The following is a 27,678-nucleotide window of genomic DNA, read 5'->3' on the forward strand; positions in this document are numbered from 1 at the left end:
GAATCAAAGAAGTTTTTACCAAGGTTGGCAAATACCTGAGTGGGGCAAAATCACAGCTTAGATCAGAGAAAGAGAAACCCTCCAGGTTTCACATCCAACAGTGGCAGAAGGGCTCCCACTCATCATTCATGGTGAATACCTGCAGGCGATAGGATGAAAAAAAATCCCAGTACCCAGCACTTGGGTAGCTCTGTCACCTCTGTCCCTGACAAGGCCTTCTACCTTTCTCACACTGCAGAAAAAAATCAGTTTTACTGTACTGAAATGGCCAGGTTTTCCCCCATACAGAAATTTTATTCTCATTATAAATTAAATGGGGGGGGGGGGGGGAAGAAAGGGATTAACTTTTGCACAAGTTATGATAATATATCTTTAAAATCCTCTCTTCTCAAAAATGATTAGGTAAAAAATTTAAGAACTGTATCTTGAGATTTACACTATAAACTATGTGGAAATCCATTTATAAGCTCTATTAATCTTCATATTTCAAGGTGTGAGTGCTGTAAGAAACAGCATTTAGCAATTTAGAACAGTAAAATAGTGAAGATTTATGCCTTCCATTGAAACATCTGGTCTTACCCACTCTTGATGCCAGAATGGTAGACTGGATGAGCTACTTGTTTACTCCAGTCAGGCATTTCCTTGACTCCTGGACTTTATGTTAAGACATGATGAACATCTTACTCCCAGTGGAGAATTTTCAGTCTCATAAAGTCAATAGGTCAGAACTTGAAATTTACAGCTCATGAAAGGGATTTCTCATCTGAGTTTGTTATATCCTAGTGGATCAGTAGACAAATATAAACAGTAAAAACCATTTCTACTTTATATACTCCATACTGATACTCCATACATGCATAGTCATTAATTTAGGGGTCTGTTAGATCACAGCTTCTTTAGCAATATCTTACATAGTGAATCATGAGGGGTAGTAAATATCCAAATGGGTTACATCTCATAGAAATACTACAGTGAGCCCTATAGAAAAAAGTTCCTTTCCTTTTACAACAACAAATTTTTCAACTCACTGTTATAAACTGTAATTATTCCAAAGGATCAAATTAGTTATACTTACTTATTTAGAATTAAAAATTATTTATTCTTTTGCTTATAGCTATCAAAAGTCAAATTTTGTTTACTATCTGCAGTGGATCACGATAATGTAATAACACTTCTGTTATTGCCTAGTGAGTTTCAGAGCTGTTTCAAAAAATACACATATTCAAAAGTTCCATGACTTTTTTTATCAAAAACTAACAACAAAACAATGACAGAAAACATTATACTTTTTTAAAAAATCATTAAGTTTTAAACCAGAAAAGTTACACCTCCTTTTTCAATTACAGTTACTTTTAAGATTTTCCAAAGGTAGCTACAATTTGGCTTTGATCCTGCTATTGCAAAGTGCCAGAAAGACTGAATTATAGAAGGGAAAACGTTGTGTGCACACATATGTATGTGTTTGTCTACAGTCTGCATGAGCAATTGAAAAATATCCAACATATACACACAGTAAACCACATAATTAAAATTACTCTTATGCAGAGTAAATTTGTCTTTAAAGTGGAAAATAATGGAAAGACAGCAGAGACTTCTCAGTACTAAAACATAATGCTTCACTTAATGAATAAGCCCTGGAGCACATGGATGTTTACCTCACTCTGGGCAAGCTCAAGTGCATGGACAGACAATTACAGTACTTCAGCTGATGTACAATAACTTGTTAAACAGCTGGAATCTTAACGACATTCTTTCATGGGTTTATAGACTGCATTTCTATATTTTCCTCCATGTTAATATGACTTTTGACTCCCAAATATTTAATGGCTAAAAAATACCAGCACGTTCAAAGTTAGAATGCCTGAATCTGGATTGACAAAGCACTAAAGACTGGTAAAAACTGGAGCCTATGTCTGAAGTGCTTCCAAGTTTGTCAGGTAGTGTGTCTGAATCCAACCTGCCTTCAGGAAAATAAAAAAATAATAAGTAAAAAAAAAAAAAAGACAAGATTTTGCAATAGGAAAAACACAATACAGTGAGCTTGCATTGTTTCTTAGATAAATAATGGCTGGATAGCAGACATTAATATGACCAATTGGTTGAATATGATTCAAAAAAATTTTTTTAAATGTAGATTAGGTTGTGGATTAATAATAAATGCAGGCAAATGGCTTCAGAGAGTCTCCAAGTTGTGCTTTGGAAGAATGACAAAAGGAGAAAGGATATTGCTAAAATGTCACTTTCCACCACTCTTTACCACTGTCTCTTGTCAAAGTGTAAGATCCAAAGTTCTAAGACTGGTATTTTGCAAAAACCAAAAATTGTAAAAAAAAGTTCTAACAGATGAATCAGGAGTTACAATGAACATGGAACCTCTCGATATAACATTAGCTTTCCTTCAGCTATGTTTTAATGTTTCATCATGCACTCAGGACACAGATTTCATTGCTTCGCTCAATCCTGTAGAGGTTATCGAGCACCTTCTTCAGTGTAGTGATTCAACTTCTCAGTGAATTCTGTGAAACTTAAAAGTGGTACTTCAAATTATTCATTAATTTTCTAGGCTTTTAGACTTTATATAAAATCTTATTTTTCTATAATTTCATATTACTAGGTAAGGAAAGTGAAATACAAGCATGAATATACACTGTACTCCTTTGTAATGTATGAACTCTAGAATCTCAGAAATGCCCACTTTTCTGTATTTCTTCCAATGTATTTGATCCTAACTTCTGGCTGTCAATATTTTGGACATTGTTTTAAATGTTTTTCAATGTTTTAAAGTGATTTAGTGTTATATCCATAATAGTTTAAGGATATAAATGATGCAAGATTCACAGAAAAGTAACTTGTGCATGCTCAGATATAGACATAGAAGGTATGTACGTGTGTGTCTTGTTCCGTAGGGAATTATTCACAGCACAAAAGTATGATTTTCCAGGTTATTAAGATCTTAGTTCTTAAATATTAAAAATAAAATGCATTTTAAGGGCTTCTTTTTTTTAATGAAGCAGAAAGTACCAATCAATGGTCATCTGTATTTTTGTTGGCATAGTTCTCTATTTCACACAAGAAACCTTTCATATCAAAGCATGGCTGAAATATCAAAATTCCTTCAAATACTTGTCTCTTTTAATGATAACTACAGCTGCACTCAAAAGCTGCTGCCCTTGGTATCACTTTCATTCCCACAGGAATATAAATCTCTGAGAGGCAAGTGTTTAAAAAAGTATTCTTCTCAGGGCACTGGAGAAACACACAGCTTTTTTCTTTTGATGATGCATAACAGTATTATTTTGCTAACATGCTGAAATATATGTTCTTTCTGTTGTTTTGTTATTTTTTTTTCCCTGAAGTTTATCTACTCTCACATTATTAATCTGAAAACAGGCCAAAAAGAAAACCAGGAAGAGAGATCCAACAAATTCAGAATTCAAATACTGTCATTTGGGCCACTGAACAACTTCAGTGGAAGCAATTTAGTCCAAGGCATGAGAATGTTGAAAAAGAAACATTATGAAGAGACACTACTGAAAGCTGGTTGCTATCTGTTTGAGATCAAAGGGGATCACAGTAAATATGAAATTGTCTTGTAGACGAGGTAATAGTGTACCTAGTGATCTTGAATTGTTTAAACATTCATATTTCTACATTACTTTTTAAAAGGTGTGCATTTAAATCCCATGAGTAATCCAACAATGATAACCACAAAATAGTAACATAAAATTAAATTTTAAAATGAGACATATTCCATCCTTGAATTGAAATTATTTCTTTCATCATGGTAATGCCATATTGTTTTTAAAATCTAGTGACTATATTTGTTTAATTTAATTCATAATTCCCTGGTTATCACTGCAATATTACTCATACATAAGTTATCTAATGTGCACTGCTAGAGCTGTTTGATGTATATATCCAAAACCAGAAAAAACTAAGACCTAGAGACACATCATCACCTCTTGCAGAAATGTCACTCATGCTATGAATAAAGCATAAGCTTACAAAAACATCACCCAACAAACAAATAGCATTTGTTGAACCAAATACATGTGTCTGGAATTGTGCTCCCGAGCTAATTGGAGGCAGGCTCTGGTGCTGTACCGCAGGACGCCACAGTTGAGAAATCCCTCAACTGGTCATGCAGAGTTCAGCGTGCTGTGCAACGGCAATTGCTTAACTCTGGGGGCAGGAGGCACATAAGAGAAATCTCAGAAACGAGACTGGGAAACAACACTGTTATTTGTCACGGACAACCTTGGCAGTGGGAGGAAGCCAGCAAGAAGGACAGGGACCTGAGCAAAGCTGCCCATAAAACAGCGATGTGCCGTTCATTACAAACGGCAAGCCCTGGTCTGGGAGACAGATGGACCTGTTGTACAGTGGAAGAGCACTGGGGAGATAAAAGAAAGAAAGGATGAGACCTCCTGAGCAAACTGGAGGCCAGCACCTGTTCCCACAAGCACTGTCACAAACCACCACTGTCTCTATGTCCAGCTGTGTCAAGGTGGGCTGGAGCAAGCCTACACCTGGCACACCGTGGTGATGGTCATGGGAGGGATTACTGCCTCTTGTTAGTCCTCCTCTTAAAATAAGAGGAACACCTAGATGAAACAGAAATTATTTGATATCCAAATAGTAACAGTTGAATGGGAACATGCACACCCACAGCTGGCAGATTGTCTCACCCAAGAAAACTATCAAACGCCATCACAGGACACCCAAAACCTCTATGCTCATGTTAAACACCTAATACTAAACTGATTAAGTTAGAAAGCTACTGCTGCAAGATAGTTAGCTATGATTCTCTATTATATCCAGAGACAGAGAGAGAAGAAGCTTGGTCACTCTCAAAAGCCTGTTCTAATTTTTAAAATTCAGTAGATGCAAGTAATGAACTAAAGGATACATTCACTGGGATCTGGCCCAGTCTGGAATCCAAGTTGGAGGACAGAAAATTTCGAAACTGCAACTCCTCTCCTTCTTTCCCGTGTGTCAGACTAACCCCGACCCTGAGTGTATCTTCTAGTTCAGCCTTGTCCAACATGTGGTTCCAGGCAGGATGTTGCCTGTAAAACCCTCATGCATGAAATCCACTAAGTGGAGCATTCAAAATAAAAGCAGAGCTTTCAGAGGGGACCAAAAGGCAATGTTGCCTTGCTGACGGTAACACGTTATCAGCCACAGCCAAGGCTGGGAACTCATGCGTTAGTGAGATATTGAGCTAACATGTCTTCATAAAAACTATTTGACCCTATCAGCCAAACTGTGGACCTTGATTTATCCATCTGACAGCTCTGTTCAGCCCTGCTGGGTAGGACTTTGCCCAGTACTACTGCTGGGAAGCTACAGAGCATCTCTGTGAAAAGTACCTGCAAAAGGAGTGGAGGGGGAGGAAGGAACACTTCAGGCGTGGTAAAATAGGTTTAGTAAAGTTGGAAGAGGGCTGAGCTGATTACCCTGTGTGAACTGACTATAGGAACAACACCCAAGGAAAAAAAATCTAACACAACTGTTACGACAAAGCCAGTTCTGAAAGACATCTGACAAGGCAACATCTTTTTTAAAAATCCTGAGGATATTAACTGCATATTTGTGTGTTATTAAGAAGATTAACGTCATGACAACAGCTCGATTAGCACAAACAATAGGCTAATAAATACAATACTAGTACTTTAAAATAATTAAATAACCATTTGTTCTTGCATTTATGTTGCTTCCAAATACCGCCAGAATTCCTTCAAATAAACAAACAGATCTTTTTTAAAAAAATTTTTTAAAGATTACATGTTGGCAGTAATTTAGGTGAATATGGACATTTGTTCCATTCATCTGAGGTGAAAAAAACAAAGACACATTTATCATGTTGCATTTTCACTCTTAGAAAGCCAAAACAAGGGCCCTCCAGGGAACAAGAAGTTTAATTATAAACTATCACTGCAAAACAAGATAGATTCTGGGACATATCTCTGGGAATACATTCAGTACATTAAGCCTATATAATCTGAAATGTAATTTTTTATTTTTTTTAGTTTTAAAGCAGAGCCATGGTTCTTTTTTGGTGTAAAAGGAAAAAGTCAACAAAATAGCAATCAGTTACAGAGGTGTAAAGTTTGTTGCAAAATAATGTTCATAATATAGTTAGTGACTCTTCAGAAAGCACTCACAAGAATAGAAGGATACAAGCAGTGTCATTGATTAGCAGTCTGTGCACTAAAGTTGTGCTGTGCAATATGTGCAATAATGAGAAAATCTGAAGCCGTCTCTGCACTGTAGTTTTCAGTTTCAGTTCCTATAGAGCTTCTTACAATTGTTATAGCAGTTGTCACAGCAGAAGCATCTTAATGAAAAACAGAATTACCCCCATATCTTTTTCCTCTTCACCCTCCTCACCAAGAAAAAGTAGGAAAATTATTCCAGAATCTTTGGTTTGAAATATTTCTTAATCACACATAATGCATCAAATAGTTGGTTCATTTCTGCCCACAGAAAATTCCCCTAATAGGAAAATAAATAAAATTTGAATTTTTTAACAAGTTGAAAGAAGTTGTAACCCTCCTACAACTCAATGAGGCTATTTAATAAGGCTGCATTTTAGATTTCCATCGTGTAACAGAGAAGAAAATGAGCTATGTCAATAACATTGTCAAGAAGGTCAAGCCCCATAGGAATCACTATGAATTCCTTCTAAAATCCTGTGTAGATCTGTAAACTATGTCATGATCTTACCCACCACATCGGTGAAGCGTGGAGCTTATTTTAAACAACTGCATACTGACAGCCTAATTCTGTTTTCACAAAGATGAACTGGATCTCTAGAAAGACATACAGCTGTGTCATAACATGAGAGGTGTCCATCAGGTAAACTGATTCTCCTGAGTAAATGAGTTGCAGAAGTAAACATGAAAGCTTTGTACTGAACCTAATTTAGAGAAATAAATACTGAAGAGTCCATGTTCTGAAATCCACACATGAGATTAAAGATGAATGTTAATTTACCTTTTCTAAGAAGACACATTTGTACTTAGATCAAATATATAAATTGATAAGAATACTATTACCCATGATGATACTATTGCCCATGTTCAATACCTCTGAAGGTATTCAACCCTCCTGAAATTATGCATTTCTGAACACGGCAACATGAAAATGCAATTTTTTTGCCAAAATCATGGTGATCAACACTTTAGAAAAGCGAAGTTGCAAATAATGATTATCTGATTATTCATTCTCATTTTCCTTCTTAATTCTTTTTTCAGCAATTAACTTCCTCGCATTTTACTGAATGTCTTCACATTTTTAGTGAAAGTAGCAGAGATTTATAACAAAGCCTTATAACAAAGTCTCCACTATGGAGCTGTATCAGAGTAATGCAGAGAGTAATCACTAAGGGATACATTGGCACGTGTCCACTGACTTCACTGAAGTCACACTAATTAGGTAGAGAAGGATCATGACCATTATGACCCTATAATATTGGTGATAGTTTTCATCTCTAGTGCATAAATTTATTGTCTTAGTTCTAGTTCTGAATTCTTCTGACAGAATAATTAGTGAGGACATTCATTCAGATAATTTGAATAACAGTGGAGCTTGTCTTTAATAAATTTAGTGTAAAAATATTTTATAATATCTCTACGGTTCAGACTCACCTCCACTCATTTTAAGTACCTGAAAAATTAGAAACTGGTAGTCTGGTCACTTGAAGCTACATGCATAACCAAGAGAGAAACAGTAACCACCAGGAAATGAAACCACCAACCTGAGCTGCTTGGTACCTTCTGTTGACTCTAGTTAAGCATCAGAGAGTATTTGGGAGGAAAAAATGTAGGTCTATGCTAGCACTTGTTTATCTATTTGACTACACCCAAACCAAATAAATGCTTCCAAAACCAACAAAAAACATTATTAGAACAACTACTTTTATTTCTCCAGTTCCAGATCTATGTATAGTTACTCCCTACATAATGATCTTCATGGAGTATCATTTGCTGAACTGTCATAAAACCCTGACATGTATGAGCATGGTCCTCTGCTGTAGAGGGCAGAGAAATTAATCCCTCTGATGGTTGTGTAACAGGCTCTTATCCTCCTGCTAGTAAAAATGAATAGTTTATTAGCGATGTTAGGTGTACATGTCCTTATTGTGGTAGTATTCTCACTTGAGAGGAAATGAGAGAAAAGTCATGCTACACAAAACGGATTCCATGATAAATGAAGTAAGAAGATTACAAGGCCAAAAACTGAAAAGTTATAAATGTCAGCATTACAGCTGTAATGTGATTGCAAACAACGTGATCCTGCCTCTCACAGTAAGTCTGTGAAGCAGAGGGAAAAATAAAGGCAATGTTTTACTAAGCTAATTTAAAAATAACAAGACAACATTTCCACTTCCTTGGTGACTTTATCATTCAGTGTCCACCCTTTGCAGGAATGACCCAGAGGTCCTGAGGAACACATGCTTTCTGATTGCATGGTTAAAAAATGCAGCCTAGTGCATATACATTAGAGAGTGGGAAGGAATGAAAGTGCAGACAGTTATCCTTTGGGATGCTGATAATGAAAGCACTTGCAAGTTATTTCTCATTGTTTCCAAAGGAGGGGACCATGGCTGCAAATCATTGAAAACTGACATATCTACATGTCTGTTAGTGCTTTATTATTGTTAATCAAAATGAAAACAGTATTTTCTTCTATTATCTATGCAGATACACCCTCTGTATTCAAGTAGCTGAGAGGCCTGATAAGCCTTGTATACTCATTAAGGGTTATACCCCTGCCTCCTCTTGTCTTCCAAAGCAGTGAAGTGTTCTGATCATTGTTTGTCAAAGAACCAGAATAGAGGATAGAATTGCCATGTCAAATACTAGAAATCTTCTGAAAAGGTGACAGAATATTGCTGTCCTGGAGATACACAGGAAATGGAATGGGGAAATTGTCCCAGTCCTAGAGTAGAAACTAAAGGTAAAAAATGAAAAATCTCTTTTTTTTTTCTCTCACCCAAGCCTTTTTATTTACAAAATTTGTATTTCTTTTTGTTACATATACATAAATTTGCACATGTAACTGGAGTAAATTGATTCAAGGAACTGAAAACATATTGCTACTGTTTCTTAAGACCCCATATTAGTCAAACCATCCATGACTAGCTTCTGATACTACTTCTGTCACTGAGGTTTGGGTAAAGAGCAGAGCAGCTTTCTCCTGGAAGGTCCCAGGACGTTTCACTTAATCTTCCACCTCCCACTCTGGGTCTCACTCACATGTTTCAGTTTCTCTCCCTGTGTGGCCATACAGGGAGCACTCACAAGCTAAACCCACAGGAAAGAAACAGAGAAGAACAGGAACTGCGCAAGAGACTGCCTGGACAGATTGAATAATGCACCTAATTTGTTAAGCACTAGAAGATGACTGAACATCCCCATTGTTATTGTTTTATCATTCTTTTGAAGTCATAATTTAATGCTTTTATTCTCTATTAACTAGTGCAGTAAACACAATAACTTAATGGTGAAGTATTAGAAAAACATTGATGTAAACATATAATAATAATAATGTAAATGTACTGACATATGCTTATGATTATTGTTACAAATGCCTTTTGGGAAGGCCATATCGAATCTTTAAAATTTATCTTTAACCATGGCCCAAAATTCAGGGTTCTGTTAAATACATTCAGCCTGAATCTTTCTGAGGCTCCATGTGAAGAAAATATAGGCTTTCAAAACAGACTGAGTCTGGCCATAGCACAACAGGATCAGAGACATACTTCTGCCGCAAGGGAAAGCACTTCAAACATCAGGGTGCCAGTCTGTCAGCACTTATCACTCAGTGGGTTATACTATCTCTCCAGCAGATTCCCCTTCCAAACTTATACTTCATCACACTCCTGACCTTGCTGCATACAGCCCCTTCAGCAGAGTTCAAGTCTGTATCATGTAAGACATGGAGAGTTTATTCACTGCTTCTCATTATCATCTCAGAGCTTTGTTCATTGTAAGCCAAAATGTAAGCAGTTTTGGGGGCGTTCATGGAGGAGGAAGGGATGAAGAAAAATCTAACCAAGAAAATGTTATGCTGCAAAGAAAAGGAGCAAACATCCTCCTGTTCATGAGCAAACGATCGCTTCTGCGCCTGTTTGGTGTGCAACTTTCCATCCAAAAATGGGATGGAAACTGAGATGGCCGGGCCATATCACGCTCCAGCTAATAAAGTGTTTCAGATCAAGAAAAACAGGCAAGGCTGCATCACTCTGGACTGCGCCGTATGGACTCTGTTTTTTTCCTTTGAAACATTCCATTTGCTGTTCAAGCCAAGACAAGAAAAGAAAGATTTTTAACCTTAAGGGTCTGACATAAGCATACAAAATTAAATAGCCAGGGCTGAAGTGAGACAGATTTTACAGCTCTTAAGTAGCTATCCTTTGTTCCTTCCTTAACGGTACAGTTATAGTCAGGGAAAATATCACAAGCTGCAAGAAAACAGGCAAAAGCAGATTCGACTGCCTTTACTTGCATTGAAATTTTGGCAGGTCAGGGCCACATGGTACTAAATACTCTACAAATAAAGAGCAAGTGTCAATACCTTCCCTGATGAGCTTACATTTAAGAAGACAAAACAAACAAAAGATGGGTAGAGGAAAAGCATGTGTAATTACAGGAATACGGTACAGTCACCCCCAGTGCCTCTCTGACTTGAGCTTTCAGACCCCAAGCCTAAGTCTGTATCAATAAATAAAATGTGTCAGACACTATTTGAGGATCCTAAGACAGAGCAGCCTGGCACAGCTTCTGTACATAGAGCTAAATCCTCATTCTCTTCAAAACCAAGTGGGCTCATCCATATTGCCTCCTGGGAGCCTTCCACATCCCCCCAGCTTATGATAGGGCAGTTTGGAAATGTACTAATTGACAAGAGCAAAAACCAGCCCAGTGAGCACACTAACAAACATCATGGGCTACTGCAGGCCAACGCTGTCTTTTGGTCTTGTTTAACTTGCAAATACAGATGCAACCCATCTGTCTCCCCTGTGCTCTGCTTGAGAGCCCCTGCACCCACGAGGGAAAAGTGCCACTAACACCATCAGCTGAGCAAGACAGACAGTCAGTGACAGAGCCAGCAAAGCATCCCATCAAGTTTTGGCACTTAAAAAAATACTGCCTCTCATTGTGTAATTTTTGTGGAAAATACAAGACGTGGCACAACCATGCAAAATATTCCAACAGTGTGAATACAGATGTCTGAATCAGGCTAACATAACCATCAGGTAGGAATTAAAAAAAGGAAGAGGGTGTGAGGGTGTGGACAGATAAATTATAAGTGAAATCTTTGAAATTTAACTGTGGCTGTAAAAAAGGCAGTGATAGCCCATCAGCTGGTTTTTATGATCACTTAAAATGTGTTTCCAGAAAAGCTTTGACAAACTTGGAAAAAAACAGCAAACAGCTGTTATCCACTACAGTGCACACAAGTGTCCTCCTACGAGATCCTGCTCAGGGGCATGCTCTTAGAGCAGAAGTTCATCAACTTCTCCACGGATGTTCTTAGTTCGCCTTCCATGAGATACAGACCTCAAAAAAGAAAGAGAGGAGATAAAAGCCATGCATGAAGCACTGTGACAAGGGGGCACTACTGACCTCCGGTACATGTCACAGCCCTCACGCCACATGTCACCACCTCTTCCCTTCTGCCAGAGAACCTGTTCATAGACTCACTCTCAGCTGCAGTCAGCATTGTCTGGTTTACTTTAAACACCTTAAGTTCAGTGCTGCTGTACTTGCTGGAAATGGATCTGCAGGACTGCGGACAGAAGGCTCACAATGAAATGAGAGTGGAAATGGGAAATAACCTTTTAAGACGATATGGTTACAGACACAAAATATATGTGATGAATCCCTTGCTCTCTTCCACCACATGCTCAGAAGAAGAGATTAATAACTGATCACACTTAAGAGACTAGCAAAATTACTGCTAGCATCCTCTCGTCATATTCAGAAGATGCCTAATTTTTTTTTTTTAGTCAAATCAATTCATGAGAAGAAAAACTAAAATAAATAATCAGCATGGATCTTGGAAGAAAGACTTTCAGGAAATGTTTTATGGCATAGAACAGACCTTCTGCCATCCAGCTGTTTGTTTTAACAGTTCATGAGAGGAGCTTCTGCAGCTTCTTTTCTCTTCCCTATTCCAGAAGCCTTGGGGATGTTTCTCAATTTTGAGCCTACTCCTGAGCTGGGAATTCTTTTTCCAACGTGTGAGTGTAAATGATATGAATGGAGATTGTGGAACTGCTTACCTCTTCTCTTGCTGCTCAAGTTATTTGTCTAACTCTTCCTGAGCGCAATGAAAGAAACATTTTTCTTTTCATGGGTTTATTTGGATCTGTGAAAACCAAGGACTCTTATTCTCCCTACATGCATTTATAAAGTCTTCTGCAGAACTGAGGGACTTTGTTTAGTATGAAGAAACTCTGAAATCAGGAGCCACCAGTGTGTGATATAGAAAGAATCAGGAGTCTGACTTGCGCAATTCTCAGCACTTACACCTTCAGGGATGCTGGATCTCCAAAAAGCTAACAAAAATTATATGATGCCATAGAGAAGTCTCCCTCTTCCAACCTGGGTAGAAGGACAGCAGGAAAAAGGCAACCACAGCTCCAGCTGAACCATAAAATACTAACGCAGGTGATACAGAAAGCAGGCATACAGTAAGGTTTGGGTTTGTTTTCCTGTATGTGTATATTTTGCCTGTAGACACAATTTTGGATTTAATAGACCAAATTCAATTATTTGAAGTTAAGGGAAATGCCTCAATCTCTTCAATCACATTGTCTTTGTTTTACTTATTGACGTCATTTGTGATGTGATATAAAAGCACCCAGCAAGCTATTATACTCCCTTCAACAAACAGCCACCCAGATGCCCAACAGCCGTGGCAGTGTTGATCCTAAATCAAATCCTCTGTGGTTTTCCTATACTAAGTACCATACATTCCTGCAGCACCGTCAGTGAATGGGGGAGATCGGCTCCAGCAGACACCAGCCACCAGCAGGGAAGCTCATCCCAGTACAGCAGCACAGACTGGAGATGCTACCTCTGCTCCAAGTTTGCAACAGCATGTTTTTCCAAAGACGAAGGGGAGAGAAAAAAAGGAAAAAAAAAAAAAAAGAAACCTAGCACAGAGGTTATTTGACTGAACCTTCTGGCACTGAAACAGGGTCCCATGTTGACAACTAAGAGATTCACCCCAGTTCACTGCCTCAAAGTACTGCAACCTAAGTGAACTAAATATTTTGGACCAAGGTTTGCTGTCAGAGATGCTGCTTTCCAAGCTCTTGCTGTCATTGATATCCCAATGACTGCAAAAGCAGTTAAAATGATTTAAAGAAAAATGACAATTCCTTCATCCTAAATTTAGTGATCTGAAAACTAGGTGTCAGTTCATCTAGTTTCCATTTACCATCAATAGAGAGAAATAGATACTCCAGGGACTGATTTCTCCCAGCCACTTCAGACTTCTTGAATGGGAAGCTGAGGTGTCTCCCTCTCTGCTGATTAGACAGAATAACTATATGACCATCTTAGTTGAGATACTTAGAGCTTGCCGCTTGGTGCCCTTAATAAGGGTTACCAAATGGACATGGAGCTACAAGAGGTGGAGTCATGGGTCAGATAGGAAAGTACAAAAGGACCTTTAAAATGAAAGTGGATCAGGGGTCTGAAAATGATAACTGTGATCAATTTCTCTCAAAAAGCATCAGAGAATTGGTGCTACAGGTCCAATGCTTTGCTGTCACTAGAAACTAATCCTCAGTGGCCATGGACTTGTCCATGTCCACCTTCCAAAACCCCCCTCAGCAATCCCATCAAGTTGATTGCAAGGAACAATTATCTGCAACTATGCAAGAGCAAATCGCTACACCTTCATGACTCTAAGCTGAATAAGAATAGTAATACCTTATTTCTGAGGTACATCTTTGTTCTCTAACACACTTGGGTTTTTTCAGAGCAGTTTTAACTCACACTCTTTGTACATAGTGTGTAGTCTAGTGAGGCTCTGAGTGCAGATGAACTTTACAACAACGGCAATACAGGCAATAATATTAATAATACCCATTTCTGTTGTGTATTGCCCTTTCACCTCAAAAGCTGTCTGTATCACTCAATTAAATTGTTTTGCTTAATGTGATCCTACCTGGTGCAACATGAACAATCATCGCTGTGTCAAGAAAGAGGAAGCTGCTGCAAACCCCTGGGTTATTGTAGCTATTGCTGCAGCTGAAATTTGGTCTGATTGCTTCACTTCAAAATTTTTGGCTGTTTTTGCTATTAATCTTGGAAAGCCTCCAAAATAAACCTGATAAAGTCCTGAACATCACAAAAGATACATTCTTCCCCATACTTGTAAATCATCTTTGGCATACTTCCCGATTTTAGTAATTATACATTTCCCGCAAGCTCCCTGCACTTTGCCTATAGATGTAAGCCTTTGTATGATCTGTCTTCTAATTCAGAAAACTACAGCAAACTATTTCATGAACCCCACATTAGACAGTAGAGCAATTCAATACTAAAGCACTGTTTAGGTCTCTGTATGGTTTTCTTGATGGATGTTACGCTGCTGATGTATTTTTATGTATTATTTATACTGGGATAGTGCCTAGAGGCCCCAGACAGGGACAGGACCCCATAGTGCTGTACATACTATGAAGAAGGATACAAGAACCACTCCTCCTTGCAGCTTATAGTCTAAGTATATAATGAATGACACTAGATGGATAAAACAGTCAGAGGGAGCAAAAAGTGAGGTAGTTGTTAGTAACAGGCAGAGCATGACAGCTACTTTGCTATATATAGGCAACGTGGGGCTCCTGTCACTGTTGTCTGCTTTCTCTCTGTCCTCTGTACCATGTTTTACAACCTGCAGTGACCTGTGGACAAGCACTCATACACAGAGTTGTCCTCTGTGTGTCTGAAGCACTGGGCACTTGGAAGCGTCTTTCACTGCATCTGGCATCTAGGTGAGATTCAGAGGAATAAACCAGCGTAAGAGGTAGGTACTTACAGAGCATGATTCAGAGCCCCTGAATTAGGGCATAAAGCAGATGATGTCAATTCACAGGTTTGGAGTCTCTCATGGGAAGGATTAGGACTTCAGGGTGTCAAGGGAGCCCAACAAGAAGCTGGTCTCAGTGTAATTCACAGAGTCTCTGCCTTTATTCCTTACACACTGACAGTGCAGAACATACACATATACGCATGTATATGTATATCTATAACTGCATTTCTGCAGCAGGCACAGCCAAAAGTCCTTACAGTGTCCAGGAACATAGTACCTAGTTCAAGGTCAGGCTCTCTGGGGAGTCAACAATAGGTGCATCTCTCATCTAACTCGCTGACCAAGTCTCACTCAGGTTGAAGATGGGCTTTTAAGCTCATACCCTTGTGACCCAAATATACCTCTTCTTATTTCATGCCCTGATCTGAGTCAGGATTGCTCTACACCCAGATAAAATTCCCACTGCTTTTAGATCCTCTGTGTGAACCTTAAATCCCCCTCTAAGTTCTTAAGACAGTCCATCTCTGATTTCTCATAGCAATACGTGTTGGCCCTGCAAGGTCAAGAAAAATCAATAAACATAAACTCCTGAAAATACATTTTGCTCTTCTGAATTCAGCATATTTTAGACATTTCCAAGCATAAGTCTAGTCCAGTATCATATGTAGCCACAGGCTTTCTGACACCAGGTCCCTGTCCCTGAAGTGTCTGATTGCTCACTCATCCCTGCTTTTTCATCAATAGATGAGCCAGAAGACAGGGAGCTGAATAGTAATGGGACTCTCTCCTTCCCTTCCCTGCAGAGCCAGTGAAGTAAGCAAGTGACAGGCAGTTGTGAGGGAAATAAGAGTCCAGCAGCGTGAAGATTTGCTCTGGAGAGGCTGGAGCTGGGAGCTATGAAAACAAGAGGGACAAAGCCTTTTCTTTGAAGAGTGCAAACCAAAAAGTGTAAGCTAGTCACAAGGAGATGTTGCTGTCCCACAGGGGAACGAATGTAATAATACAAGGGAGGACTCTATCACTGAGTCACACCTACAGCAGGATAAACTAATTAAGCTCATCTTTCTTTGAAATGCAAACTTGTGCAGTTGTATGGGTTAGCAGGGACCTCAGATAGGTCATCTCGGTCTTCCTCATGAGTCTGTATTCCTCAAACTTTCCTCAGATCCCCAGCATCCTACAGCTGCTTTGCACATGGACCTCCAGCAGCTCTAATAGAAGCTCCCAGAATTTTTGTAGCTCTTCTCTGAATAACTTTCATTTTCCTACTTTTTTTTTTTTCTTTAAACTCACAGTTCCCATAATTGTATTTTCTCTGAGGATCAGTCATTTTCAAGGAGGTAGCTACCACCTAGAGGTAACACAACAATTTCAACTAGCATGAGGATGTTGTATTAAAGCAAAAGACATTAGGAGTAGATTTCCAAAAGAACTCAGCTCCCGTTTAGTTATTAAGGCCTAGGTCTTCAAATGTAGTATTAGGTAATCTGGGACATGTAGGCCTTACTGGGTACCACACTCACTAGTAGTACATGCACCATATCACTTTTGGGATGTTGCTAGTCTGCACAAGGACTGCTTCACTGAAACAGGATCTGTCCTGGGTATTGAAGCAGGAGCTCTATCATGTAGTTAGCTTTTAATAAAAGACTTCCTGAATGTTTTATGAGAAATAACAGGAGGAAAGCACAAGTCCTTTGAGGTGGTTTCTGTAATTCTTTTAAAAGAAGTTTTCAGCAAATGCACTCATAAAAGACATTTTTTTTTTCCCTTAAAATCAAGCTGAGTTGATTTTATTTGATCCTTTTATTCTTAAAGTAGCATTCATCTTGCCTGATTTCAACCATCTAAAATTCAGGCATTGTCTTGGCTCCCTGCAGAGAGGGTGGAGGCAGGCACTGCTGGGGTGAATTCATTCCCCATCTCAGACACTGTCGCCGAATAGGGTGCATTGCCCTTGGGAGCACCTCATCTCTGCACTGAAAACAGAGGAAGATTAGGTGACCACCTTACACTACAGACAAGTGAAATAAATCCAATCTTTATTAGCTTTTCTACTCAGCATATCTGCATGGCTCCCCTTGTTACATCTGAAGACACATACTTTCCAAACATTATTTTCACACTCTTTCTATGACAAAAAGCATTTTTTACCCATTTACAGACATATATAGCTGAGACAGGTAAAGGACAAGATCCAGACCTGCAAAGGTATTTAGCAAGTTAATTGTCTTAAATTAGGTGGTTTTCAGTCTCAGCTGATTAACACTCAATGATGTAGACAAAGAAGTGGCAGTTGGGTGCCTTTAGGAATTTGCTAGGATCTAAGCAGAAATGACTTGCCTAAGGATGTATGTCATGGAATTAACCCCAGGTCTCCTGAGCTGCTGTCCTAACCTTTGGAATGTCCTTAACATTAAGCAAATCCTCTGCTGTTCTTGGAATTAAACTTTTGAAGTATTTACAGTCATGTCTTCTTCTCTGTCAAACTCAAACAAGCTATGCACACACAAATCCTTTAATTTTTCCTCATAAATCAAACGTGACTTAAAGCCTCCCTTCTCATTTTTATCGCTCTTCTCTAAGCTATCCCTAGATGTTCACTTACCAGTCATAGCACAATGAGGACAAAACTCCAGGTTGGATTTTCAGGCATTACTGTGATAGAAGTAAACACACGAACACCAGTATAAAGTCCACTAAAGTCAGTGGAAATATTATGTTGACTTCAATGAGCACAGAGTTTTACTCTGGTTTGTAGCATCTGAGCACTGTGTATCACAGTAAAGTGCACTGATAATCTCTGTTGCACTTATAAAAATAATTGACCAAGACCTTAAAATTTAAATACTTAGAGCTTTTCAACATGAGAGTCCAGAAACAGTAAGATGGGAATTAAAATACTGACTACTTTGCAATCACATCACAAAGAAGTATGTATTAGAAGACTTTTAACTAGAAAGCAGCTTACTTCACTTCGAAAGCAGCCTTAGGACACATACCCTGTGACTAGTCATGCAGATAGTTAGTGTGAAGAAGACACCACACTGTACACTGTTATTCTAATTTAACAGCATGCTGACTTCCGCATGTAGACAAACCTTATCAGACCAGAGCAGGCTTCAGTATTGAGTGATATGTGTTTCTTAGAATAATCTTGGGGAGAACTGCTGAATGCTAAGCACGTCTTCTGACTTCCCTGGGACTTGCACCTGGGTTGCAGTAAGGGTCAATTTATAAAATAGGCTCATTTCATCTGTGTTGATATTTTTTTTTTTTAAATTATCTCCGTAAGGTGAAACAGAAAAGAAAGTTTCTGTAGGGAGAGAGAGGTGACAGTCTCACACTATGCAAACAAATGACAAGATACAACACTGTTTCTGGTACTACACAAGTGCAGTTCTCCCCTTCTACGACAGCAGCCTTGATCTCTAACCAAAATAATCCTATATCAACTTTGAATTATCATCAAAGCCTATCCGTGTTTTGTTTTCAGCAACTATAAACACAGAGTATGGACAGCTTGTGGGAAACATACATGTGAAGTATCAAGCATCTTTCAAGAAAGTTGTTTAAATAATTCTAAAAGGTTTTCCAGACTTCAGATTATTTGAGGGACATTTGATCAACTCCTGTATTAAACAGACCAGAAAAACCTTACAAAGTTACCCTTATAGTGAATCCAGTAACTTGTTTATTGTCCAAACAGGACTCAGTTTCTGGGGATATCAAGAAAATGTGATTCTGCAACATGTTTTCTATTGAATTGTCTTCTGAAATTGAAAAAGATAAAACTCCTACACCAAAATGAGAACGTTTTGCCCAATCACCCAGCTTCAGAACACGAAAACACGTTTGTTCTGTGTCAGGGTTTCCAGCCTATGTCTTGTGAAGCACAAGAGGAACATGTTACTTCGAAGTTTTACACAAACCAGAAAATCCCACGCACCACCGTATCTCTGTAGGGAATGAAGAATAAGTACTTAGGCAGCAAACACTGCCAAAAACTCAAATGCCTATTTTGGGAGTTTCTCCCAGCCTAACAGAAAAGCAGGAGGTGGAAATGACAACTACACAAGAAAAGACACCCATGGGACTGAGGTCACATCTTCAACTTGAGCATGTCCAAAAAGAGCTCTGAGCAACTGAAGCTGCCTCCACAGTCTAGCTGAGTTTTCTGAGCGGTGGCACACACAGGCTAAGCCTGGAAAGCTTTCCATAACATATTTGTAGCTCAGACCAGATCGCATCAGTGGGATCTAATAAAGATAGCTGGAAAAAAGCTACTGGTCTTCTAGGAGAAAACACTGGAACCACTGACTGAGGATCCTGGATCCACCTGAACATAACACCCACAGAATCTTGGTGGCTCTACAGAATAAACTCTTTCCACAGTGTCAGTTATTAATTTCTCCATCCTCTTCCAGCACCTTTTCAACTTTTTTAACCGCTTGTGCTCACACCTCTTCACCCATGAGGCACAAAGAATAATGAAGAGAGACAACACAATTTAGAAAGGGTCATGCCTTCCAAGCATCAAAATGTTATTATTTTGGTGAGAAAAGAATGAAAACAAATAGTACAGTGCCTACTGCAAGGCCTTGTGAGATTTCCCCATGGCCATCACAAAAGACCATTGTAACCTTTGCTGATGCTTGCACCAAAGATAACAACACTACTTATATTCAAAGCCACCGTGTCCCAGTTAATTCTGGCCTTATACATAATTTCACTTATAAAGATGAGTGTAGCACTTTATGGTCTAATAGCTTATCTTGGAGGTGTCAGATCCCACTTTCCGAAATGTCATGAGAATTCATGGATGGAAAACAAAGCACAATGAATCCAAACACTTTCCAAAATGCTCTTTTCACATCACTTCAGTGGCATTTATGTTGTTTGCAGGGAAAGGAAGGAAGGAAGGAAAGGATAAAAAGGATGGAAAGTACTTTTTTTTTTTTAATACCATTCATTAAAGCAGCTTTTATTATCCTTAAAACAGGGTGATAACCTAGGATAAAAATAGAAATAAAGCCTGTCTTTACTAAGAAAATTACTATCCATATTTCAGCACTGACCAACTGCAGAACATCTGTGCCTGTGGTATCAGTGGCATAAATGCTATCATAAACAAAGGCGTTTTTACCATTGTCATGAAAGCCTGACACAAGACCTGAAATCTGTTTGAATCCTCTCCCTGTAACAGCCTAACACCCCACATGCAAGACTGGTACTGAGTAGAGTACCCTAGAGAGTAAGGTTTTTTCATCATGTCAGGACCATTTCTGGGAATTGACAAGATACAGGATAATTGTGCCTGAAGTTTTTACAAAAGCTTAAGAGAGAGTTAAACTGCAGGAAGGAGATGAAATTTCAGAGGGGAGAAGACTTTGGAGGCAGGAGCAGCTTGTCCTCTGCCTCAAAACCACCTGGAGAACTGCTGCAGCAAAGAGGTGAGGACAAGCAATTCCAGCTGGGAAAGACCAAGCTCCTGTGCCAGAGGACACGCTGGCAGCCAGCATGGACCCAGCACAGTGGAAAAAACAGGGATAAACCATGCAGAATCTCACCTTGGGTGTTAAACAGAATCTGAGAATTTCATTCTACCTTTTTTTATTTTTTTTTTCTCTTGCTTTGAAACCAGATGTTTAGGACTGAGAGAGACAAACTCCCTGAACTGTTTGCTGCACGTAGGTCCTGCTTTTCTGTCAGGCTGTGAAAAGGTACAGAAAGTGGCACTGGCGCTTTCAGCAGTGTTTCGTGCCTAAGTTATTCTTCATCCTTACACATCAACGTACAACAGCAACAAATTGAGAGGAAAAAAATCCTTCCATAGCTGTAAGCACCAAAGCGCAGTAATTCATCTATCACCAACCAGCCAGGATTTGATTTTAAGCACTGTCGAGGAGACCAGTGTCTCTGTTAGGAGTTTCACAATGGTGCTCCTGTTGCCATTTAGGAAAGCAATAAGTGTAGCAAAGTCACAGGAAGCAAAGGACACAGGACTTCAGACTCGTGAGGACAGCATAATAATTGATCTGTACTTAAAAGTGTAAAATTCAAAACAAACAAACAAACATAACAGATATATGAATTTTCAGAGGGATACTGTAAGAATATCAGTCTACCATTTCCCCCCTCACATTTTGTGAGTTAAATCAGTCTTCAGCCTAAGCAATGTATAATGATTTTATCTAAAGGTGAAAAATCATCCCATGTGAAAACTCCCTTAATTTCACTGAAACATGCACAGGTTGTTGGGTTGTTATATTGGGAAACATACTTCCTTGCCACAGATTAATTTTTTACTTTTTTCAAGCTGAGGCAGCTTTATGAGATAATATATATCTGCTTTTTGTAGATGTCACTAGAGGACTATAAACACCGAGTCATAACTCCAGAACAAATCTGTACACTGCAAACAGTATTACCCAGGACACTCATTTTAAAAAGATAGACAGCAGCCAGCAGCAGAGGTAAATTCACCTTTTCTTCTAGAAAGAGGACCTAAAAGACCCTTAAGCCTGAATAATGTTAGTAACTCTTAGATGCATCCTCTCACTTTTTCCTCAATAAGGTGGGACTGACATTCCAAAAACTACATCCAGTCAGTTTTTCCTTAAAGGCTTTAAAACTTGGAGTTCAATTTACAAAATAATAAATTGAGTCTTAAAATAAACACCTTGGATTTCATCAAGTCTAAGAAAACCTCAGTTCTGACAACATTATATATTGTAGAAGACATCAGATCAACACACCACAATGATTCAGGCAGTAGTTATGTAAAGCATCTTTGTCTATTAAAACTGTTTTAGACAAAAGATTAGATTAATAACAGAGATTTGTGATCTTAAGTGCCTCTTCAGTCAGCCAGGTTCAGCATTAGAGACCAATATAAAACCTGTCATGCTGTTACAGGCTTTGCATGTAGCCAAACTTGTTTAACAACACACCCCCCATGTCACCTGGGCCATTGGGTGCACATACAACAAAATTGTGATTAGTCCAAACTGTTCAGCACCTGTGGTGTTCAAAAACAAGCATTGCTCAGCCCACCTTACCTGCAAAGCCAGGGTGGGCTCCAAACACACCCTGTTCTCCCACAGACTGAAACCAGGAGATCTACCTCTCCCAACATCTTTTATCCAGCAGCCCCAAGGTTAGCACACTCCTTCAGGAACAGGTAGGATTGGACTCCTAATGATTAATTTAATATTGTAGTTCAGCATCAAATAGGAAATACCAACAATTGGAGCAGGTCCAGTAAGAGAAATCTTATCCCTGAAAGATGATGTTCTAACTAACCCCAAGCCACAGTCCCTTTCTGTTGGGCCTTTGATAACAGAGCACTCGTGACAAAGTGGTCCATGGTGATTGAGAAAGCTACGCTCCCAAGCACCAGCAACATCACCACTCAGACATGCACTTGAAAAACTGTACTTCCTGGTCACCTGAACCACTGGCACCTGAACCACCTAAATATACGATATTTATTTTATTTTAATTTTTATTTTATTTTAAAGTTTTACATAAGAAAAAGACCGACCCTATGTAGATATCTACCTGATGGGGATCCCAAATGAATTCAGGCACTTAAACCTGCAGCTCAGGGCCTAAGCTGCAGAGTGCTCCTCCTAACTTTCTGCAAACTAGCTTACACAGCCTTTCCTTATGACTTGTAGCTTTTGGGGATCCCACCACAATCACCCAGTCAGTGGATAGCATTTTCTTAGTACTTCAGTTCCCAGTTTCTCTTTACAACTCTTCTCCCCAAATGCTTTCAGTGTATAAAACCCCTCACCCAGACTACTTTTGCAGAATCCCATTCAGGAAGTATATTAACTTAAAACTCTGAAACGAAGACATGAAGATTTAAAGATCCATTAACAAAATACCTCCTTGCAAAAAATGGTGTTACATTTCAGCTTTAGGAAGGGGATAGAGGTAATAAAGATATCTGCTTTTCTTAGCTCACCCTTTATGCATGGATTTATGTTCCTTTCAATTGACCTGTTTCTACAAATTAATGACTTACAATATTTTGCTCTCAGCAAACTGGATGACACCAACTGTATCCGCTCTTACTATGCTGAGATACATGAAGACCAGGTAAAAATTGGTATGCCTGCTCCCAAGTTGAAAAAAAAAAATTGATTATGTTTTCTCCTTCTTGGTAAGTCTGTGTTTCTGCATAGTGTTTCTAGCAGATTTTTTTTCTTTCTTTTGAAGACAAGAGCTCTGCTCCAGTTGAAGCACAAAAGCTTAGTCTCTGACTCAAAGTATTACATGGCTCAATGGATCCAAGAATTCCAGATTTGTTCATGTGGAGACTTTGTGACTCTAGAAAATCCTCTAACTTCATTATAATATACCTCCCCAGAATAAAGTGGATTCTTTGAAGCTGCATTGTTCAGAAATTAATCTGCTAAACTAAGGAGGTCACAGGAACCAAAAGTCAGGTTAATTCAATGTAATTAATTTATTGAGGCATTAGGCCAAATTTGCTATTTATCTTTCACAATAGGGGATTTCATAATGCCATTACAAATTCAACTTTGCCCTGATGCTTATATCATTCAAAATCAGAAAAACAGGCTGAGACCTCTGTTTATTCTATGAAATAAAATTGGTTTTGTTACTTGTCTTATTGAGGAACCAGCATCTCTTAGTCTTCTGTGCTTGACGACTCTTGCCCTACACTATGGTTGAAAATCGGTTTTGTTTTTTTGTTTAATTGGATACCTCACCAGTGCTAAACACAAGGGGACCTCCATTTCTGATTGGGACCTCCTGATGCTACTGCAGTATAGCTAATAAATTAATTAGAACTTCTCTGAATGAGAAAATGTCCACTGCTTGTAACTAATGACCATACAAACAGAAGTGATAAATCATGACTATCCATATCTTATGCATGCTTCCTACTAAAACCAAGATTTTAAGAAATATGGAAGACAGACACAAACAAATTTGTTCCTGTGTCTCCTCTGATTTCTATTAAGCAACAACAGATCTTCAGAGATGTAACATGTGATCACCCTGTTAGTAGGACATACTATAGTGTCCTTGAAGATATATTTATGTTCTTAATAAAGGTTTTCAGGCACCTGCTTAAAAAAAGAAAATAAGTCAGGAAATTAAGTAAATTATTAGTATTTTATATGCAGATGGAACACGTCTTTCAGAAGTCAGAGAATGAATATAGGTACGTTACATCTTGCAAAGATACAGATTATGAGGAAAGTCAGAAAAATAGTGTGGAGAACCTTACAGTCAAGTCTGGTTCTTTCTGTAAACCTTGGAGAAAAGGAACTGCATTTGCAACAGTCTATCACTACTTCTCATTGCCCTTCATTTTATTTCCCTCTTTCAAAGTGTAGCTGTTCAGCTCTTTTGATACCAAAGGATGTTATGAACAATTTTCCTTTATTACACTGTTCTAAAGCCTTTTAGTATAAGTCTTCATAAAACCTCACATATGTACATTATAAAATTACAGGGAATAAGTTCCATATGAAAAATTCATCATATTTCTTCTTACTATTTTTTAGCAGAGATTCTGACATTAAGCATGAAAGCAACAGACATTGTTTTAATTCCTCAGTGTGGAAGGAAAAAAAAAAATCAACTTTTTGCTTTTGGTTGAGAAAGAATATTTTACATACTCCCTCATTGCAGTCTCTCCCTTGCAAAACCAAAAAAGGATTTTAGAAGGACAAAAAGTAACCACAATTATATGGAGTGTGTCATTGATAAATTCCAGGGGAATATAACAAGCTAGGTAGGCACATACCATAAGATCTAGCTGTTCAAAATGTTAAAATTCTAGCCAAGATTAAGATGGACTATTTGGCCACATCAGCCCTCAGGACTGCATTTAACTTTTAAAAGACTTGATCTGACTCTAGATTTAGACTTTAGGAAAGTACTTTTTTCAAGAGAGCATTTTACACAGCATTCTATCTTTAAACATGTGCTTAAGTCCCTTGAAGTCACTAAGTACAGAGAGACTGAGAACAGGCACAAGTCTTTCATTTCACGACAGCCTTAGTTTTGTATAATTTTCAGTTAATCCTAGGCTTTCTGTTTCCAGTGCATTTAGTCCTGAGTTATGCTGACGCAAGATGAGATCAGACTCAGGGTTGCAGTGTCTCCAGGATTTTTGGAAGGGGACATTCCAGGAAAATCAGTAACTTCTCCTTTCCAACCCCTTGGAAAAAGATAAATAAGAAAACAACAATAACAAAAACTCAGCATATCATTGGAGTATGCTCAGATGTTATAGAACTTTTTAGTCTCTCTTCTCCTGCATGACATCTGCTTCCTGCAAGTCTCCTGATTCACTGACCATCTAGATTGAAAACGGTTTAATTATGGATATTTGTTTTGCCTTTAAACTGACCACATTAAAAGAAAAAGCTCACATGACTCTTCTGTTTATAATAACACAGGAAGAAAAATATGCAAAGATGTACAAAAAGGATCCATGTTACTGAAAGCTGAGTAATATATGCAGCGTGAAATTCATGCAGGGCCGAAGGTCCCGATGAGTTACAAGTCTCCATGTACGTATCAGCACTAGAGTGTGAATTTGTCTTTAGCCATATATATCCTGAACCCTTTAGGATTCACCCTGGAAATTAAGGTTGAAAATAAATGCCTCTAATGTACTGCAGTTAGTCGGACCAGTGAAGCTGACTATTAGGTAAACTGTTAGGTACCAGCAGAGCTCTGAACCTTAATCACATTTTCCAGTTATGTTGCAGGGAAGTTGAATGATTTAGTTAAGGCCAGTATAATTTTCTAGGCTTAAATACCACACCCATAACTCTGATAGTCAAATTGAGTCACTGATTCAACCCAGATGGGAATCCAGGTTCTTCTTGGCTTACTGTTATCTGTTCTGCCCATTAGGCTATATGACTTCCATAAATTATTTTGGAGTTCCCGTTAAAAGAAAATAAATCCACATGATGCTAAATGCTGCCTCCCAGCTGTAACGCAAACTGGAATTTTGGACCATAGCACTGCTCCCTGACTCATCCTGGATTCCCTCCATGTGACGTTGGATCCATCTAAACTGGGGAGAGTGGAATAGAAGGGCTGCATATTTTTTTTTGCTTTTTTTTTTAATCACCCACTGTCAGATAGCACGTGGATGTTCACACAGCATGTCTCTAGGATGTGAGAAATAACAATACCAGAGAGGGACCTTTCTGAATACACAAGGATAGAAAGGAGAAGATAAAAGGACTAAAGATTTATACAGGGATAATTTAAGCACTGACTCAGTGCCATTGCTAAGTTTATAAAATACATAAAACCCAGACAGAAACGTTGGGGTGGGGGGAGATTGTGTTAAGAAGTACGACAGAGGTGCAGCACTATAAAAAAGATAAAAATAACACCCGTGGAGCAAAAATTTCCTTCACACATAGTTTAAATACAGCCACCACGCTTCATGTCTCATGGGCACAGCTTTACTATGAGCTTCTCTGTTGCTTGTTTGCAGTTGGAGAAAATCCAGAAAGCAAGGAAAACAAACACATCACACGTTCGCTGCGTCTATTTGATTTAACGACACTCAGCGTGCACCTTAAGTATTTTCCACGGGTTAAAAAGACAATGGGCCAAATTTAGCTCTGGCTATCCCGCAGGCTGCCTTGCCAGGAGAGCGTGGTGGGAAAGCCTGCTTAACCAGCATCGAAGGATTCCCTCATGTAGGAAACCTCAAAGAATATAGAGGTGGCTCAGTGGCCAATTCCAGCACCAGGGGTTTTAGCCAAAGAAATGCCGGCATGTGCTGGGAATTCAGCTGATTCCCAGCTGATGAATCAGCCTCTCTGGAGCCACAGGTAACTGGTATGTCTACTTTGCAGTGGTGCACAGTGAAGAGACACCTGAGATTACAACGTCTGTATTTTTAACAGCAAAAAGAACAAGAGAAAAAAGCAAAACAGGGATTCAAAAAGAATCCAGAAATGCATCGTTATTTTGATCATCCTAAGAAGACAGCATGCTCACAGAGTGACTCTATTATGACCTTCTGCAAATTAAACTGCAAGATCCTGACTGTGTGAACATTTGCACCTCCACTTCTTGTCTCATAGAACATGGAAAGAGATGCTGAGTATATCCCTTCTGCTAGGACCAAAGCAGAGACAGATTTTGTTGGGAGTGTTTCGTTCTTTGGCTTCACTTTTTAATACCTTGGTGTTTACAGTGTTGATTTGCTTAATTATCATTATTTAATCTCTGAGTAATAATGATGCAGTATCCTCAAACACTTTAAAGGGATCTTTCCCAATGAGCAACATCTACTTCCATTTAACATTCTAGCTTAATTAAAACTTTTTTTTTTTTTTTTCCCTAGGGCCTTGTTTCATTTAATTCAGTTGCAAAATCCCACTAGAATTTCAAGGGTGCAGTAAAATTTGCATAATGAACACAGTGGTATCTACATTGAAAACATCACCTCTCAGAAAAACAAAGCAAAAATCATTGAGTAGTAGAGTGAGATCAGGGCTGTTACAGTGTTTTGGAAGGTTGGCTGATGGCACAATCTGCAGTTAGAGAGAAGCAGGCAGAGGCTGGTACTTGGGCGTGGGTCCCTCTTTTGGA

At 38.7% G+C, this 27,678-nt stretch overlaps 1 protein-coding gene across 6 annotated transcripts in view; it reads right to left on the minus strand.

The window, feature by feature from the left end:
• Positions 1 to 27,678, minus strand: part of SEMA3D (semaphorin 3D) — a 142,670-nt gene that overhangs the window by 112,405 nt on the left and 2,587 nt on the right. Inside the window, exons 1-3 of one of the 6 annotated variants that reach the window (XM_074827928.1) lie at positions 18,029 to 18,094; positions 17,666 to 17,715; positions 16,891 to 17,036 (exon numbers count right to left, since the gene is read on the minus strand). The exons of 3 other annotated variants lie outside the window; for them this stretch is intronic. In XM_074827928.1, the coding sequence (XP_074684029.1) occupies positions 16,891 to 16,904 (14 nt within the window). In that variant the 5' untranslated portion in view covers positions 16,905 to 17,036; positions 17,666 to 17,715; positions 18,029 to 18,094. Of the gene's footprint in view, positions 1 to 16,890; positions 17,037 to 17,665; positions 17,716 to 18,028; positions 18,131 to 27,678 lie in introns of those variants that run through there. 2 more of the 6 variants (XM_074827927.1, XM_074827925.1) reach the window with 2 other exon arrangements.

This window comes from Strix aluco, chromosome 5 (genome assembly GCF_031877795.1).
Source record: "Strix aluco isolate bStrAlu1 chromosome 5, bStrAlu1.hap1, whole genome shotgun sequence".
Taxonomy (NCBI): Eukaryota; Metazoa; Chordata; class Aves; order Strigiformes; family Strigidae; genus Strix; species Strix aluco.